At 53.0% G+C, this 18,090-nt stretch overlaps 1 protein-coding gene across 1 annotated transcript in view; it reads left to right on the top strand.

The window, feature by feature from the left end:
- Positions 1–11,595: 11,595 nt before the first annotated feature.
- The window catches only part of LOC138649668 (NADH-cytochrome b5 reductase 2), a 28,086-nt gene continuing 21,591 nt past the window's right edge, over positions 11,596–18,090 (top strand). The window contains exon 1 of the mRNA XM_069740259.1: positions 11,596–11,674. Coding sequence (XP_069596360.1) covers positions 11,672–11,674 — 3 coding nt within the window. The 5' untranslated portion in view covers positions 11,596–11,671. The remainder of the gene's footprint in view (positions 11,675–18,090) is intronic.

Raw genomic sequence — 18,090 nt, 5'->3', positions numbered from 1 at the left:
CCCGAGCGCTGCCCTACTGAAGCCCCCCATTATCAGTGACTCCATAAATCCTGTGCTGTAAATGCCGCCCACCCCGGTGTGAACAGTGCACGATTGCACCCCACCCTATAGCATCCCACCCTCCCAGGGGGCGGCCATCTTCTGTCCTCGGGGTGGGGCGGTGGCCGCGCTTGCACATTTTTTTCCCTTCATTTGTATAGGATTTCTGAGAATTGCTGTGAATCAGATGACGCGTGTGAACACGGCGCTAAAGAACCTGGGAAATATGTGAAGTCGGCTTCCTGTTATTGTGCCAGTCGGGCGCCGCGGAGGACAAAACCACAAATCGCCCGTTGCTTCGTGTTTTGATAGTAAAGGTACCTTCACACATAACGATATTGTTAACGATATCGTTGCTATTTGTGACGTAGCAACGATATCGTTAAGGAAATCGTTCTGTGTGACAGCGACCAACGATCAGGCCCCTGCTGGGAGATCGTTGGTCGCTGAATAAAGTCCAGAACTTTATTTCGTCGCTGGACTCCCTGGAGACATCGCTGGATCGGCGTGTGTGACACCGATCCAGCGATGTCTTCACTGGTAACCAGGGTAAACATCGGGTTACTAAGCGCAGGGCCGCGCTTAGTAACCCGATGTTTACCCTGGTTACCATCCTAAAAGTAAAAAAAAACAAACACTAGATACTTACCTACCGCTGTCTGTCCCCGGCGCTGCGCTCTGCACTCCTCCTGTACTGGCTGTGACGTCACCGCTCTGCTTTCCGGCTCACAGACAGTACAGGAGGAGAGCAGAGAAGCAGAGCGCCGAGGACAGACAGCGGTAGGTAAGTATCTAGTGTTTTTTTTTTTTTACTTTTAGGATGGTAACCAGGGTAAACATCGGGTTACTAAGCGCGGCCCTGCGCTTAGTTACCCGATGTTTACCCTGGTTACCGGCATCGTTGGTCGCTGGAGAGCGGTCTGTGTGACAGCTTTCCAGCGACCAAACAGCGACGCTGCAGCGATCCGGATAATGTGAAGGGGCCTTAAATAAAGACAAACTGAAGGAATAGAAGCAGCGGGAACAGAAAGTTGTTGTAAAATCCTGTGAAACTGTGAAATGTTACCTGCTGTTAAAAGTCCTCTTTGATCTCAATAACGTAGTATACGGATTATTGCCATGGTTACCGGCCACCGCTGCCATCTATCAGAGGTGGTTGGTTTCTTAGATAAGGAGCGCACGCTTGCATGCTGTTTGGTATGGAGCCTGTGAGCGCTGCTCTGAAGTTGGCATCTTCAGTCACCTTACACTTTTTCAGGGTTGCAGAGGCAAAGTTACCTCTGTAGGTGAGGGGGCAGCGCGGAGCGGCGGTGCGACCAAACTGCAGGCCAGAGCTGTCAATCTTCTGGAGCGCACTGTTCTCACCAAGCAGGGAGGTGAAGGGGAGCGGTGCACCCATAAAGACAGGAAGGCGAGGCCAACCCTTTAATGGAGTTTCTTGTAGATTTTGACTTTCAGATTGAGCTCCATGCATGAAGTCCGTACAGATCCCAGCAGTGCACCCTGGGGTGCCGCCTTACGCCCCTCGCTATATGTGACTGTAAGATCCTATGTAACGCCCCAGGGCGGCTCCGGGGCCCAGTCCAACATTAACACCAGATTACATGGCACTACAGGTTCCAGCAGTGCACCCTGGGGTGCAGCCTTACGCCCCTCGCTATATGTGACTGTAAGATCCTATGTAACGCCCCAGGGCGGCTCCGGGGCCCAGTCCAACATTAACACCAGATTACATGGCACTACAGGTCCCAGCAGTGCTCCCTGGGGTGCAGCCTTACGCCCCTCGCTATATGTGACTGTAAGATCCTATGTAACGCCCCAGGGCGGCTCCGGGGCCCAGTCCAACATTAACACCAGATTACATGGCACTACAGGTCCCAGCAGTGCACCCTGGGGTGCAGCCTTACGCCCCTCGCTATATGTGACTGTAAGATCTTATGTAACGCCCCAGGGCGGCTCCGGGGCCCAGTCCAACATTAACACCAGATTACATGGCACTACAGGTTCCAGCAGTGCACCCTGGGGTGCCGCCTTACGCCCCTCGCTATATGTGACTGTAAGATCCTATGTAACGCCCCAGGGCGGCTCCGGGGCCCAGTCCAACATTAACACCAGATTACATGGCACTACAGGTCCCAGCAGTGCTCCCTGGGGTGCCGCCTTACGCCCCTCGCTATATGTGACTGTAAGATCTTATGTAACGCCCCAGGGCGGCTCCGGGGCCCAGTCCAACATTAACACCAGATTACATGGCACTACAGGTCCCAGCAGTGCTCCCTGGGGTGCAGCCTTACGCCCCTCGCTATATGTGACTGTAAGATCCTATGTAACGCCCCAGGGCGGCTCCGGGGCCCAGTCCAACATTAACACCAGGTTACGTGGCACTACAGGTCCCAGCAGTGCACCCTGGGGTGCCGCCTTACGCCCCTCGCTATATGTGACTGTAAGATCTTATGTAACGCCCCAGGGCGGCTCCGGGGCCCAGTCCAACATTAACACCAGGTTACGTGGCACTACAGGTCCCAGCAGTGCACCCTGGGGTGCCGCCTTACGCCCCTCGCTATATGTGACTGTAAGATCCTATGTAACGCCCCAGGGCGGCTCCGGGGCCCAGTCCAACATTAACACCAGGTTACGTGGCACTACAGGTTCCAGCAGTGCACCCTGGGGTGCAGCCTTACGCCCCTCGCTATATGTGACTGTAAGATCCTATGTAACGCCCCAGGGCGGCTCCGGGGCCCAGTCCAACATTAACACCAGATTGCATGGCACTACAGGTCCCAGCAGTGCACCCTGGGGTGCCGCCTTACGCCCCTCGCTATATGTGACTGTAAGATCTTATGTAACGCCCCAGGGCGGCTCCGGGACCCAGTCCAACATTAACACCAGATTACATGGCACTACAGGTCCCAGCAGTGCTCCCTGGGGTGCCGCCTTACGCCCCTCGCTATATGTGACTGTAAGATCTTATGTAACGCCCCAGGGCGGCTCCGGGGCCCAGTCCAACATTAACACCAGATTACATGGCACTACAGGTCCCAGCAGTGCTCCCTGGGGTGCCGCCTTACGCCCCTCGCTATATGTGACTGTAAGATCCTATGTAACGCCCCAGGGCGGCTCCGGGGCCCAGTCCAACATTAACACCAGATTACGTGGCACTACAGGTCCCAGCAGTGCTCCCTGGGGTGCAGCCTTACGCCCCTCGCTATATGTGACTGTAAGATCCTATGTAACGCCCCAGGGCGGCTCCGGGGCCCAGTCCAACATTAACACCAGATTACATGGCACTACAGGTCCCAGCAGTGCACCCTGGGGTGCCGCCTTACGCCCCTCGCTATATGTGACTGTAAGATCTTATGTAACGCCCCAGGGCGGCTCCGGGGCCCAGTCCAACATTAACACCAGGTTACGTGGCACTACAGGTCCCAGCAGTGCACCCTGGGGTGCCGCCTTACGCCCCTCGCTATATGTGACTGTAAGATCTTATGTAACGCCCCAGGGCGGCTCCGGGGCCCAGTCCAACATTAACACCAGGTTACGTGGCACTACAGGTCCCAGCAGTGCACCCTGGGGTGCCGCCTTACGCCCCTCGCTATATGTGACTGTAAGATCTTATGTAACGCCCCAGGGCGGCTCCGGGGCCCAGTCCAACATTAACACCAGATTACATGGCACTACAGGTCCCAGCAGTGCACCCTGGGGTGCAGCCTTACGCCCCTCGCTATATGTGACTGTAAGATCCTATGTAACGCTCCAGGGCGGCTCCGGGGCCCAGTCCAACATTAACACCAGATTACATGGCACTACAGGTTCCAGCAGTGCACCCTGGGGTGCCGCCTTACGCCCCTCGCTATATGTGACTGTAAGATCTTATGTAACGCCCCAGGGCGGCTCCGGGACCCAGTCCAACATTAACACCAGATTACATGGCACTACAGGTCCCAGCAGTGCTCCCTGGGGTGCCGCCTTACGCCCCTCGCTATATGTGACTGTAAGATCCTATGTAACGCCCCAGGGCGGCTCCGGGGCCCAGTCCAACATTAACACCAGATTACATGGCACTACAGGTCCCAGCAGTGCTCCCTGGGGTGCAGCCTTACGCCCCTCGCTATATGTGACTGTAAGATCTTATGTAACGCCCCAGGGCGGCTCCGGGGCCCAGTCCAACATTAACACCAGATTACATGGCACTACAGGTCCCAGCAGTGCACCCTGGGGTGCCGCCTTACGCCCCTCGCTATATGTGACTGTAAGATCCTATGTAACGCCCCAGGGCGGCTCCGGGGCCCAGTCCAACATTAACACCAGATTACATGGCACTACAGGTCCCAGCAGTGCTCCCTGGGGTGCAGCCTTACGCCCCTCGCTATATGTGACTGTAAGATCCTATGTAACGCCCCAGGGCGGCTCCGGGGCCCAGTCCAACATTAACACCAGATTACGTGGCACTACAGGTCCCAGCAGTGCTCCCTGGGGTGCAGCCTTACGCCCCTCGCTATATGTGACTGTAAGATCCTATGTAACGCCCCAGGGCGGCTCCGGGGCCCAGTCCAACATTAACACCAGATTACATGGCACTACAGGTCCCAGCAGTGCACCCTGGGGTGCAGCCTTACGCCCCTCGCTATATGTGACTGTAAGATCTTATGTAACGCCCCAGGGCGGCTCCGGGGCCCAGTCCAACATTAACACCAGGTTACGTGGCACTACAGGTCCCAGCAGTGCACCCTGGGGTGCCGCCTTACGCCCCTCGCTATATGTGACTGTAAGATCTTATGTAACGCCCCAGGGCGGCTCCGGGACCCAGTCCAACATTAACACCAGATTACATGGCACTACAGGTCCCAGCAGTGCTCCCTGGGGTGCCGCCTTACGCCCCTCGCTATATGTGACTGTAAGATCCTATGTAACGCCCCAGGGCGGCTCCGGGGCCCAGTCCAACATTAACACCAGATTACATGGCACTACAGGTCCCAGCAGTGCTCCCTGGGGTGCAGCCTTACGCCCCTCGCTATATGTGACTGTAAGATCTTATGTAACGCCCCAGGGCGGCTCCGGGGCCCAGTCCAACATTAACACCAGATTACATGGCACTACAGGTCCCAGCAGTGCTCCCTGGGGTGCAGCCTTACGCCCCTCGCTATATGTGACTGTAAGATCCTATGTAACGCCCCAGGGCGGCTCCGGGGCCCAGTCCAACATTAACACCAGATTACGTGGCACTACAGGTCCCAGCAGTGCTCCCTGGGGTGCAGCCTTACGCCCCTCGCTATATGTGACTGTAAGATCTTATGTAACGCCCCAGGGCGGCTCCGGGGCCCAGTCCAACATTAACACCAGATTACATGGCACTACAGGTCCCAGCAGTGCACCCTGGGGTGCCGCCTTACGCCCCTCGCTATATGTGACTGTAAGATCCTATGTAACACCCCAGGGCGGCTCCGGGACCCAGTCCAACATTAACACCAGATTGCATGGCACTACAGGTCCCAGCAGTGCTCCCTGGGGTGCAGCCTTACGCCCCTCGCTATATGTGACTGTAAGATCCTATGTAACGCCCCAGGGCGGCTCCGGGGCCCAGTCCAACATTAACACCAGGTTACGTGGCACTACAGGTCCCAGCAGTGCACCCTGGGGTGCCGCCTTACGCCCCTCGCTATATGTGACTGTAAGATCTTATGTAACGCCCCAGGGCGGCTCCGGGGCCCAGTCCAACATTAACACCAGATTGCATGGCACTACAGGTCCCAGCAGTGCTCCCTGGGGTGCAGCCTTACGCCCCTCGCTATATGTGACTGTAAGATCCTATGTAACACCCCAGGGCGGCTCCGGGGCCCAGTCCAACATTAACACCAGATTACATGGCACTACAGGTCCCAGCAGTGCACCCTGGGGTGCCGCCTTACGCCCCTCGCTATATGTGACTGTAAGATCCTATGTAACGCCCCAGGGCGGCTCCGGGGCCCAGTCCAACATTAACACCAGATTACATGGCACTACAGGTCCCAGCAGTGCTCCCTGGGGAGCAGCCTTACGCCCCTCGCTATATGTGACTGTAAGATCCTATGTAACGCCCCAGGGCGGCTCCGGGGCCCAGTCCAACATTAACACCAGATTACATGGCACTACAGGTCCCAGCACTGCTCCCTGGGGTGCAGCCTTACGCCCCTCGCTATATGTGACTGTAAGATCTTATGTAACGCCCCAGGGCGGCTCCGAGGCCCAGTCCAACATTAACACCAGATTACGTGGCACTACAGGTCCCAGCAGTGCTCCCTGGGGTGCCGCCTTACGCCCCTCGCTATATGTGACTGTAAGATCTTATGTAACGCTCCAGGGCGGCTCCGGGACCCAGTCCAACATTAACACCAGATTACGTGGCACTACAGGTCCCAGCAGTGCACCCTGGGGTGCCGCCTTACGCCCCTCGCTATATGTGACTGTAAGATCTTATGTAACGCCCCAGGGCGGCTCCGGGACCCAGTCCAACATTAACACCAGATTACGTGGCACTACAGGTCCCAGCAGTGCTCCCTGGGGTGCCGCCTTACGCCCCTCGCTATATGTGACTGTAAGATCTTATGTAACGCTCCAGGGCGGCTCCGGGACCCAGTCCAACATTAACACCAGATTACGTGGCACTACAGGTCCCAGCAGTGCACCCTGGGGTGCAGCCTTACGCCCCTCGCTATATGTGACTGTAAGATCCTATGTAACGCCCCAGGGTGGCTCCGGGACCCAGTCCAACATTAACACCAGATTACATGGCACTACAGGTCCCAGCAGTGCTCCCTGGGGTGCCGCCTTACGCCCCTCGCTATATGTGACTGTAAGATCCTATGTAACGCCCCAGGGCGGCTCCGGGGCCCAGTCCAACATTAACACCAGATTACGTGGCACTACAGGTCCCAGCAGTGCTCCCTGGGGTGCAGCCTTACGCCCCTCGCTATATGTGACTGTAAGATCTTATGTAACGCCCCAGGGCGGCTCCGGGACCCAGTCCAACATTAACACCAGATTACATGGCACTACAGGTCCCAGCAGTGCTCCCTGGGGTGCAGCCTTACGCCCCTCGCTATATGTGACTGTAAGATCCTATGTAACGCCCCAGGGCGGCTCCGGGGCCCAGTCCAACATTAACACCAGATTACGTGGCACTACAGGTCCCAGCAGTGCTCCCTGGGGTGCCGCCTTACGCCCCTCGCTATATGTGACTGTAAGATCTTATGTAACGCCCCAGGGCGGCTCCGGGGCCCAGTCCAACATTAACACCAGATTACGTGGCACTACAGGTCCCAGCAGTGCTCCCTGGGGAGCAGCCTTACGCCCCTCGCTATATGTGACTGTAAGATCCTATGTAACGCCCCAGGGCGGCTCCGGGGCCCAGTCCAACATTAACACCAGATTACATGGCACTACAGGTCCCAGCAGTGCACCCTGGGGTGCAGCCTTACGCCCCTCGCTATATGTGACTGTAAGATCTTATGTAACGCCCCAGGGCGGCTCCGGGGCCCAGTCCAACATTAACACCAGGTTACGTGGCACTACAGGTCCCAGCAGTGCACCCTGGGGTGCCGCCTTACGCCCCTCGCTATATGTGACTGTAAGATCTTATGTAACGCCCCAGGGCGGCTCCGGGACCCAGTCCAACATTAACACCAGATTACATGGCACTACAGGTCCCAGCAGTGCTCCCTGGGGTGCCGCCTTACGCCCCTCGCTATATGTGACTGTAAGATCCTATGTAACGCCCCAGGGCGGCTCCGGGGCCCAGTCCAACATTAACACCAGATTACATGGCACTACAGGTCCCAGCAGTGCTCCCTGGGGTGCAGCCTTACGCCCCTCGCTATATGTGACTGTAAGATCTTATGTAACGCCCCAGGGCGGCTCCGGGGCCCAGTCCAACATTAACACCAGATTACATGGCACTACAGGTCCCAGCAGTGCTCCCTGGGGTGCAGCCTTACGCCCCTCGCTATATGTGACTGTAAGATCTTATGTAACGCCCCAGGGCGGCTCCGGGGCCCAGTCCAACATTAACACCAGATTACATGGCACTACAGGTCCCAGCAGTGCTCCCTGGGGTGCAGCCTTACGCCCCTCGCTATATGTGACTGTAAGATCCTATGTAACGCCCCAGGGCGGCTCCGGGGCCCAGTCCAACATTAACACCAGATTACGTGGCACTACAGGTCCCAGCAGTGCTCCCTGGGGTGCAGCCTTACGCCCCTCGCTATATGTGACTGTAAGATCCTATGTAACGCCCCAGGGCGGCTCCGGGGCCCAGTCCAACATTAACACCAGATTACATGGCACTACAGGTCCCAGCAGTGCACCCTGGGGTGCCGCCTTACGCCCCTCGCTATATGTGACTGTAAGATCTTATGTAACGCCCCAGGGCGGCTCCGGGGCCCAGTCCAACATTAACACCAGATTGCATGGCACTACAGGTCCCAGCAGTGCTCCCTGGGGTGCCGCCTTACGCCCCTCGCTATATGTGACTGTAAGATCCTATGTAACGCCCCAGGGCGGCTCCGGGGCCCAGTCCAACATTAACACCAGGTTACGTGGCACTACAGGTCCCAGCAGTGCACCCTGGGGTGCCGCCTTACGCCCCTCGCTATATGTGACTGTAAGATCTTATGTAACGCCCCAGGGCGGCTCCGGGGCCCAGTCCAACATTAACACCAGATTGCATGGCACTACAGGTCCCAGCAGTGCTCCCTGGGGTGCAGCCTTACGCCCCTCGCTATATGTGACTGTAAGATCCTATGTAACACCCCAGGGCGGCTCCGGGGCCCAGTCCAACATTAACACCAGATTGCATGGCACTACAGGTCCCAGCAGTGCTCCCTGGGGTGCAGCCTTACGCCCCTCGCTATATGTGACTGTAAGATCCTATGTAACACCCCAGGGCGGCTCCGGGGCCCAGTCCAACATTAACACCAGATTACATGGCACTACAGGTCCCAGCAGTGCACCCTGGGGTGCCGCCTTACGCCCCTCGCTATATGTGACTGTAAGATCCTATGTAACGCCCCAGGGCGGCTCCGGGGCCCAGTCCAACATTAACACCAGATTACATGGCACTACAGGTCCCAGCAGTGCTCCCTGGGGAGCAGCCTTACGCCCCTCGCTATATGTGACTGTAAGATCCTATGTAACGCCCCAGGGCGGCTCCGGGGCCCAGTCCAACATTAACACCAGATTACATGGCACTACAGGTCCCAGCACTGCTCCCTGGGGTGCAGCCTTACGCCCCTCGCTATATGTGACTGTAAGATCTTATGTAACGCCCCAGGGCGGCTCCGGGACCCAGTCCAACATTAACACCAGATTACGTGGCACTACAGGTCCCAGCAGTGCTCCCTGGGGTGCCGCCTTACGCCCCTCGCTATATGTGACTGTAAGATCTTATGTAACGCTCCAGGGCGGCTCCGGGACCCAGTCCAACATTAACACCAGATTACGTGGCACTACAGGTCCCAGCAGTGCACCCTGGGGTGCAGCCTTACGCCCCTCGCTATATGTGACTGTAAGATCCTATGTAACGCCCCAGGGCGGCTCCGGGGCCCAGTCCAACATTAACACCAGATTACGTGGCACTACAGGTCCCAGCAGTGCTCCCTGGGGTGCAGCCTTACGCCCCTCGCTATATGTGACTGTAAGATCTTATGTAACGCCCCAGGGCGGCTCCGGGACCCAGTCCAACATTAACACCAGATTACATGGCACTACAGGTCCCAGCAGTGCTCCCTGGGGTGCAGCCTTACGCCCCTCGCTATATGTGACTGTAAGATCCTATGTAACGCCCCAGGGCGGCTCCGGGGCCCAGTCCAACATTAACACCAGATTACGTGGCACTACAGGTCCCAGCAGTGCTCCCTGGGGTGCAGCCTTACGCCCCTCGCTATATGTGACTGTAAGATCTTATGTAACGCCCCAGGGCGGCTCCGGGGCCCAGTCCAACATTAACACCAGATTACGTGGCACTACAGGTCCCAGCAGTGCTCCCTGGGGTGCAGCCTTACGCCCCTCGCTATATGTGACTGTAAGATCTTATGTAACGCCCCAGGGCGGCTCCGGGGCCCAGTCCAACATTAACACCAGATTACATGGCACTACAGGTCCCAGCAGTGCTCCCTGGGGTGCAGCCTTACGCCCCTCGCTATATGTGACTGTAAGATCCTATGTAACGCCCCAGGGCGGCTCCGGGGCCCAGTCCAACATTAACACCAGATTACATGGCACTACAGGTCCCAGCAGTGCTCCCTGGGGTGCAGCCTTACGCCCCTCGCTATATGTGACTGTAAGATCTTATGTAACGCCCCAGGGCGGCTCCGAGGCCCCAGCCCAACATTAACACCAGATTACGTGGCACTACAGGTCCCAGCAGTGCTCCCTGGGGTGCAGCCTTACGCCCCTCGCTATATGTGACTGTAAGATCTTATGTAACACCCCAGGGCGGCTCCGGGGCCCAGTCCAACATTAACACCAGATTACGTGGCACTACAGGTCCCAGCAGTGCTCCCTGGGGTGCAGCCTTACGCCCCTCGCTATATGTGACTGTAAGATCCTATGTAACGCCCCAGGGCGGCTCCGGGGCCCAGTCCAACATTAACACCAGATTACATGGCACTACAGGTCCCAGCAGTGCTCCCTGGGGTGCAGCCTTACGCCCCTCGCTATATGTGACTGTAAGATCCTATGTAACACCCCAGGGCGGCTCCGGGACCCAGTCCAACATTAACACCAGATTACATGGCACTACAGGTCCCAGCAGTGCTCCCTGGGGTGCAGCCTTACGCCCCTCGCTATATGTGACTGTAAGATCCTATGTAACGCCCCAGGGCGGCTCCGGGGCCCAGTCCAACATTAACACCAGATTACATGGCACTACAGGTCCCAGGATGCACTGAGAAAGGATCAGATCGTCTCTGCCTAATCCTGACACAATAAACTGCGGCCCTCGTTCATCAGTCGCGTTGTCATTTTTCCGTCTTCTCTTTTGCGCATTGTTAGTGTAAAATGTTGCACGACCCTTTTGTTGTCGCCTGTTTACAATATTTTATGGATTTTATCCTCCGCTTTGAACCTGGAGCAAAACTAAGATAAGACGATTATGCGATATTCCACAAAAAGTCACAAATGATAAAGTGGCCGAAAACCATGGAAAATCACAAGCGAGAAGACGAGGAGGATTTGAAACGAAATACAAAAAACTGCAAAAGTCAGATGAAAGTGGTGCAAACATATACATTCTTAACTTCCAAACCTTTACTAAAAAAGGGGAACTACAAGACCCAATGTTTACAGGTAAAAAAAAAAACAGCACTACCACCCCTATCATGCACACACTCACAAGTCCTAACATGGACCTCAAATACATCACGAAGTGTCAGCAGAGTGAGCATTGGTGTATTTCAGCTCTGTACCTGTGGCACCACAAGTTCCAGCATGCATCATCATCATCACACCTGCAGCCTCCTCTCCCCTCCCCCGGCATTGGCCCCTGGGCAGGAGGAGGATCCTGGCCTGGAGGGAGGAGGATCCTGGCCTGGAGGGAGGAGGCACCTCTGATATCAGGAGCTGTCTGCTGCCCTCCACAGCAGGAAGCAGAGCTCCCATCATGGTAAGTCCCATCATGGTAAGTCCCATCATGGTAAGTCCCATCATGGTAAGTCCCATCATGGTAAGTCCCATCATGGTAAGTCCCATCATGGTAAGTCCCATCATGGTAAGTCCCATCATGGTAAGTCCCATCATGGTAAGTCCCATCATGGTAAGTCCCATCATGGTAAGTCCCATCATGGTAAGTCCCATCATGGTAAGTGCAGGGCTCCTCTGCTGCTGGGGCAGGTTGCAGAATTAATCACACCTTTGGAGACATGGATTTACATTGTCTGGATGCACAGGACTCTGAGCTGCGGCCATCGGAGGGTTAATAGAAGCAGAGGATCAACACAATGTAACAAAGGTGGAAATATTGATACAAAGTGTCTATTAGTGATACAGCTGAAATAGCCAAACAGCACTGACATGTTCTGTATCTATTATCCACTAATTATCTATTTATTATCTATTATCTATTTATCTATATTATTATCTATCTATCTATCTATTCCATCCATCTCTCCGTCCGCCCTCTCCGTTTGCTTTTCTTGGTGTAGCAGGTCGTAGTGTGAATACGGTTCTGCCTCCGATATCGCAGTGACCTGAGCGATCCCGTCGCCTGGACGCCTCCTCCTTGTCTGACACTACACCCCATGACCGGCTCGGCTCTGCTACACCTGTATAGTATCTCCATTCATGGCTCCGGGGGATGGGGGGGGGGGTTCCTGGTCTGATGTATAGAGGGAGGGCTGAGCGTCCATTAGCCCCATGCAGCGGGTGAGGTGGTGTCCGGCCCTGGGAGGGTCGGTGGCTGCAGGTTCTGGGATAGCCCATTATAAAGCCTGGGGCGCGGGGCAGGTGCATGATTTCACTGTTTGCACGTATAACGGGGATTAACATGTTGGCTTTAGCGAATTATTGACTATCGGGATCATGTTACAGAAAAATCCTCCAGCAAAGAACGTAACTCACTGGAAAATGCTTGTCCTTGGTTAGATTTGAACCAATAACCCGAGCGATGGAAACCTCCAACGCCGACCTGTGGGAATAATGTTTATTATTGCATATTCCAGCTACAATGTCCTACTGTTTATTGGTGCACGAGTCGCTGTCTCCAACAATAGTGTTATATATTGTCAGTAATCCAGGACGTTCCCGCTGCTCACACTGTGTGTAGCTGGAGCACGTTCTGCTTTCACTTTACAAGCTGGCAGACGAGATGCTGAGATCCCAAGCTGTAAGAAATACCAGTTGTAAGCTGCGTTATCTTTGTTCATGAATAAATCTATCTTCACTGTTGAACAGCTGGACTGTACACAGATTAATCCACTGCCAACATAACCACCCAGCCACCGTGCTGTCCAGAAGCTGTTTACTCACTAAGTCATAAAAATGACTCCATCGCCTATGTGAAGAGAGAAACTACTGTAGTTCCCATTGCAGCCAATCACTTCAATTTTTAAAGTGTGCCTGAGAGGTGGAATCTCAGCGTGCTCTGTCCGAGGTGAACCCATGACTTCAACAACATTACTAACAACTGAGCCACCATGCTGCCCAGAAGATTATTTATAGGTAGGTTATCAATATGACTAGCAGCAGCAATGGCAAGATCATGAAAGAGAAAGCTACATGCCCAAGGCATCAAATCAGTTAATTGATTTTAATTTCTGAAGTGTACCTGAGAGGCGGAATCTCATTATTGTTGGTCAGAGTTGAACCAATCACTCCAGTGCTAACCACTGAGCCACTGTACTAGTTGGCAACATCCATTGTTTTACCCGGCAAATGCAACAGTGCTGCACTATAAGCATCACCAAGCCACCACTATGCATCACTGTAGGAATCACTAAGCTCCCACTATGCTTCACTGTAGACATGCCCAAGCCCCCTGTCATGCTTCACTGTAGGCAGGGTGTTCCTTTCAGTGCTTGCTTCATTTTCCCTCCTCCGAACAGTACATAATGACACTGACACTTGGGTTACAGCATATTGACACTAACACTTTGGGTCCAGAGTAATGACACTGAGACTTTGGGTCCAGGGTAATGACACTAGCACTTTGGGTCCAGGGTAATGACACTGACACTTTGGGTACACGGTAATGACACTGATTCTTTGGGTACAGGGTAATGACACTGACACTTTGGGTACACGGTAATGACACTGATTCTTTGGGTACAGGGTAATGACACTGACACTTGGGGTACAGGGTAATATCACTGATTCTTTGGGTACAGGGTAATGACACTGACACTTTGTGTACAGGGTAATGACACTGACACTTGGGGTACAGGGTAATGACACTGACACTTGGGGTACAGGGTAATGTCACTGATTCTTTGTGTACAGGGTAATGACACTGACACTTTGTGTACAGGGTAATGACACTGACACTTTGTGTACAGGGTAATGACACTGACACTTGGGGTACAGGGTAATGACACTGACACTTTGGGTCCAGGGTAATGACACTAGCACTTTTGGTCCAGGGTAATGACACTAGCACTTTGGGTCCAGGGTAATGACACTGACACTTTGGGTCCAGGGTAATGACACTGACACTTTGGGTCCAGGGTAATGACACTAGCACTTTGGGTCCAGGGTAATGACACTGACACTTTGGGTCCAGGGTAATGACACTGACACTTTGGGTCCAGGGTAATGACACTGACACTTTGGGTACAGGGTAATGACACTGACACTTTGGGTACAGGGTAATGACACTGACACTTTGGGTCCAGGGTAATGACACTAGCACTTTGGGTCCAGGGTAATGACACTAGCACTTTGGGTCCAGGGTAATGACACTGACACTTTGGGTCCAGGGTAATGACACTGACACTTTGGGTACAGGGTAATGACACTGATACCTTGAATAGGGAGTAATGATGCTGACAATTACGGAGCAGAATAATTACACACTGATTCCTGGGATCTATGATAATGACACTGACTCTTGTGGTTCTCCTCTTTCTGGCTGGATGTTCATCCATTTCTCATCATCCATTAGTGACAATAGCCCTGAGTGAAGAATGAAGCTACATTGTCTCTCGTTGTTTGTACCGCCACATACTGGTTTATGGTGAATCTTCTGATTTTTCTTCTCTGTAGTTTTTGCTCCTCCTGGAGTCGGTCATGCAGATGATGTGATCTTCTCCTCTTTGCACAATGATAATAATAATAATAATATAATAATAATAATTTTTATTTATATAGCGCCAACATATTCCGCAGCGCTTTACAAATTATAGAGGGGACTTGTACAGACAATAGACATTACAGCATAACAGAAATACAGTTCAAAACAGATACCAGGAGGAGTGAGGGCCCTGCTGCTCGCAAGCTTACAAACTATGAGGAAAAGGGGAGACACGAGAGGTGGATGGTAACAATTGCTTTAGTTATTCGGACCGGCCATAGTGTAAGGCTCGGGTGTTCATGTAAAGCTGCATGAACCAGTATGTAGCAGTACAGACACAGAGGGCTAATACTGCATAAAGTGTATGAGAACATGATGCGAGGAACCTTTTTTTTTTTTATTATAAATAGGCCACACAGGGATCGTTAGGTTAATGCATTGAGGCGGTAGGCCAGTCTGAACAAATGAGTTTTTAGGGTACGCTTAAAACTGTGGGGATTGGGGATTAATCGTATTAACCTAGGTAGTGCATTCCAAAAAATCGGCGCAGCACGTGTAAAGTCTTGGAGACGGGAGTGGGAGGTTCTGATTATTGAGGATGCTAACCTGAGGTCATTAGCGGAGCGGAGGGCACGGGTAGGGTGGTAGACTGATACCAGGGAGGAGATGTAGGGTGGTGCTGAGCCATGGAGTGCTTTGTGGATGAGGGTAGTAGTTTTGTACTGGATTCTGGAGTGGATGGGTAACCAGTGTAATGACTGGCACAAGGTAGAGGCATCGGTGTAACGGTTGGTGAGGAATATGATCCTGGCTGCAGCATTCAGGACAGATTGGAGCGGGGAGAGTTTTGCAAGAGGGAGGCCAATTAGTAGAGAGTTACAATAGTCCAGACGAGAATGAATAAGTGAAACAGTAAGAGTTTTTGCAGAGTCGAAAGTAAGAAAATGGCGAATTCTAGAAATGTTTTTGAGATGCAGGTAAGAAGAGCGAGCCAGTGATCGGATGTAGGGGGTGAATGAAAGGTCAGAATCAAGGATGACCCCAAGGCAGCGGGCATGTTGCTTTGGAGTAATGGTGGAACCGCACACGGAGATGGCAATGTCAGGCAAAGGTAGGTTAGTAGAGGGAGAGAACACGAGGAGTTCAGTTTTTGACAGGTTTAGTTTCAGATAGAGGGAGGACATGATGTTAGAGACAGCGGTAAGACAATCACTGGTGTTTTCTAAAAAGGTCGGTGTGATATCGGGAGCCGAAGTGTATAATTGGGTGTCGTCAGCATAGAGATGGTACTGGAAACCAAATCTACTGATTGTTTGTCCAATAGGGGCAGTATACAACGAGAAGAGTAGGGGGCCTAGGACTGATCCTTGAGGAACCCCAACAGTAAGGGGAAGGTGAGAGGAGGAGGAACCAGCAAAACATACAGTGAAGGATCGGTCAGAGAGATAGGAGGAGAACCAGGAGAGAACGGTGTCCTTGAGGCCGATGGAGCGGAGCATAGTGAGGAGGAGCTGATGATCCACAGTGTCGAATGCTGCAGAGAGATCCAAGAGAATTAGCATGGAGTAGTGACCATTAGATTTAGCTGTTAGTAGGTCATTAGAGACTTTAGTGAGGGCAGTTTCAGTAGAGTGTAAAGAGCGGAAACCAGATTGAAGAGGGTCGAGAAGAGAGTTATCTGAGAGATAGCGGGTAAGACGGGAGTGGACCAGGCATTCGAGGAGTTTAGAGATGAAGGGAAGATTAGAGACAGGTCTATAATTAGCGGCACAGTTTTGATCGAGGGATGGTTTTTTAAGTAATGGATGTATGATGGCATGCTTAAATGAGGAGGGAAAAATACCGGAAGTGAGGGAAAGGTTGAATATTTTTGTTAGGTGAGAGGTGACAGCCGGGGAAAGGGACTGGAGGAGATGTGATGGAATGGGGTCACTGGTGCAAGTGGTCGGGCGAGAAGATGCAAGGAGCCTGCTTACTTCTTCTGTAACTGCTTCAAAGTCAGAGAGTGAACTAGATGCAGTGGGGGAGGGAGGACAGTGCATGGTATGAAGAGATTGGGAGATGATTTCCTGTCGAATGTGGTCAATTTTTTCTTTGAAGTAATTGGCCAGATCGTCAGCACGGAGATCCGTGGTTGGGGCCTGCTCTCTTGGGTTGAGTAGGGACTGGAACGTGTCAAAGAGACGTTTAGGGTTATTGGACAGGGAGGTGATGAGGGTGTTGAAGTAGGTTTGTTTGGAGAGGTGAAGGGCAGAATTGTATGTCTTTAGCATGAACTTATAATGGATGAAATCTTCGGGTAGATTAGATTTTCTCCACAGACGTTCTGCGCACCTGGAGCACCGCTGCAGGAAACGTGTTTGCAGCGTGTGCCACGGTTGTTGCCGTCTGTGCCGAGTTGTTTTATGTATAGGAGGAGCAGCTTCATCCAGAGCACTTTGCAGGGTTTCATTGTAATGCTTCAATGCAGAATCAGGACATGAGATGGAGGAGATTGGGGCCAATGAGGACTGCAAGTTCTTCATAAGTTTCTGGGTGTTAATGGCCTGTATGTTTCTATAAGTGTGGAAAGTGGGGGTGACCTGAGCGGGATGGCAGTTCTTGATAGAGAATGAAAGAAGGTTGTGGTCAGAGAGCGGGAGAGGGGAGTTTGTGAAATCATCCACTGAGCAAAGTCGGGAGAAGACCAAGTCAAGGGAGTTTCCATCTTCATGTGTTGGAGAGTTAGTATGCTGCGAGAGGCCAAAAGAGGAGGATAGAGATAAAAGGTGAGAAGCAGATGGGGAGAGGGGAGAGGCAATGGGGATGTTGAAATCACCCATGATAAGGGTGGGGGTGTCACAGGAGAGAAAGTGTGGAAGCCAGGTGGCAAAGTGATCCAGGAACTGATGAGAGGGGCCGGGAGGACGATACACCACCGCCACTCGCATGGAGAAGGGGACGTAGAGTCTGACCACATGGACCTCAAAGGAAGGGAAGACAAGTGAGGGTACTTGGGGGATAACTTGGAAAGTACATTTGGGTGAAAGGAGCAGACCAACGCCTCCACCTGCTCTGTTGTCTGACCTTGGGGTATGAGAAAAGTGTAGTCCACCATATGAAAGAGCAGCAGCAGCAGCAGTGGTGTCTGACTGCTGGATCCAGGTTTCAGTAAGAGCCAGGAGATTAAGAGAATTAGAAAGGAAGAAGTCATGAATGAAGGAGAGTTTATTACACACAGAGCGAGAATTCCAAAGGGCACAATTGAAAGAGACAGAAGGCATGCAGGGAATATTAATAAGGTTAGAGGGGTTTCT

The sequence above is a fragment of the Ranitomeya imitator genome, chromosome 9 (assembly GCF_032444005.1).
Source record: "Ranitomeya imitator isolate aRanImi1 chromosome 9, aRanImi1.pri, whole genome shotgun sequence".
NCBI lineage: Eukaryota > Metazoa > Chordata > Amphibia > Anura > Dendrobatidae > Ranitomeya > Ranitomeya imitator.
Note: the sequence above shows the minus strand (reverse complement) of the source record. Positions and strands in the feature narration are given on the sequence as shown.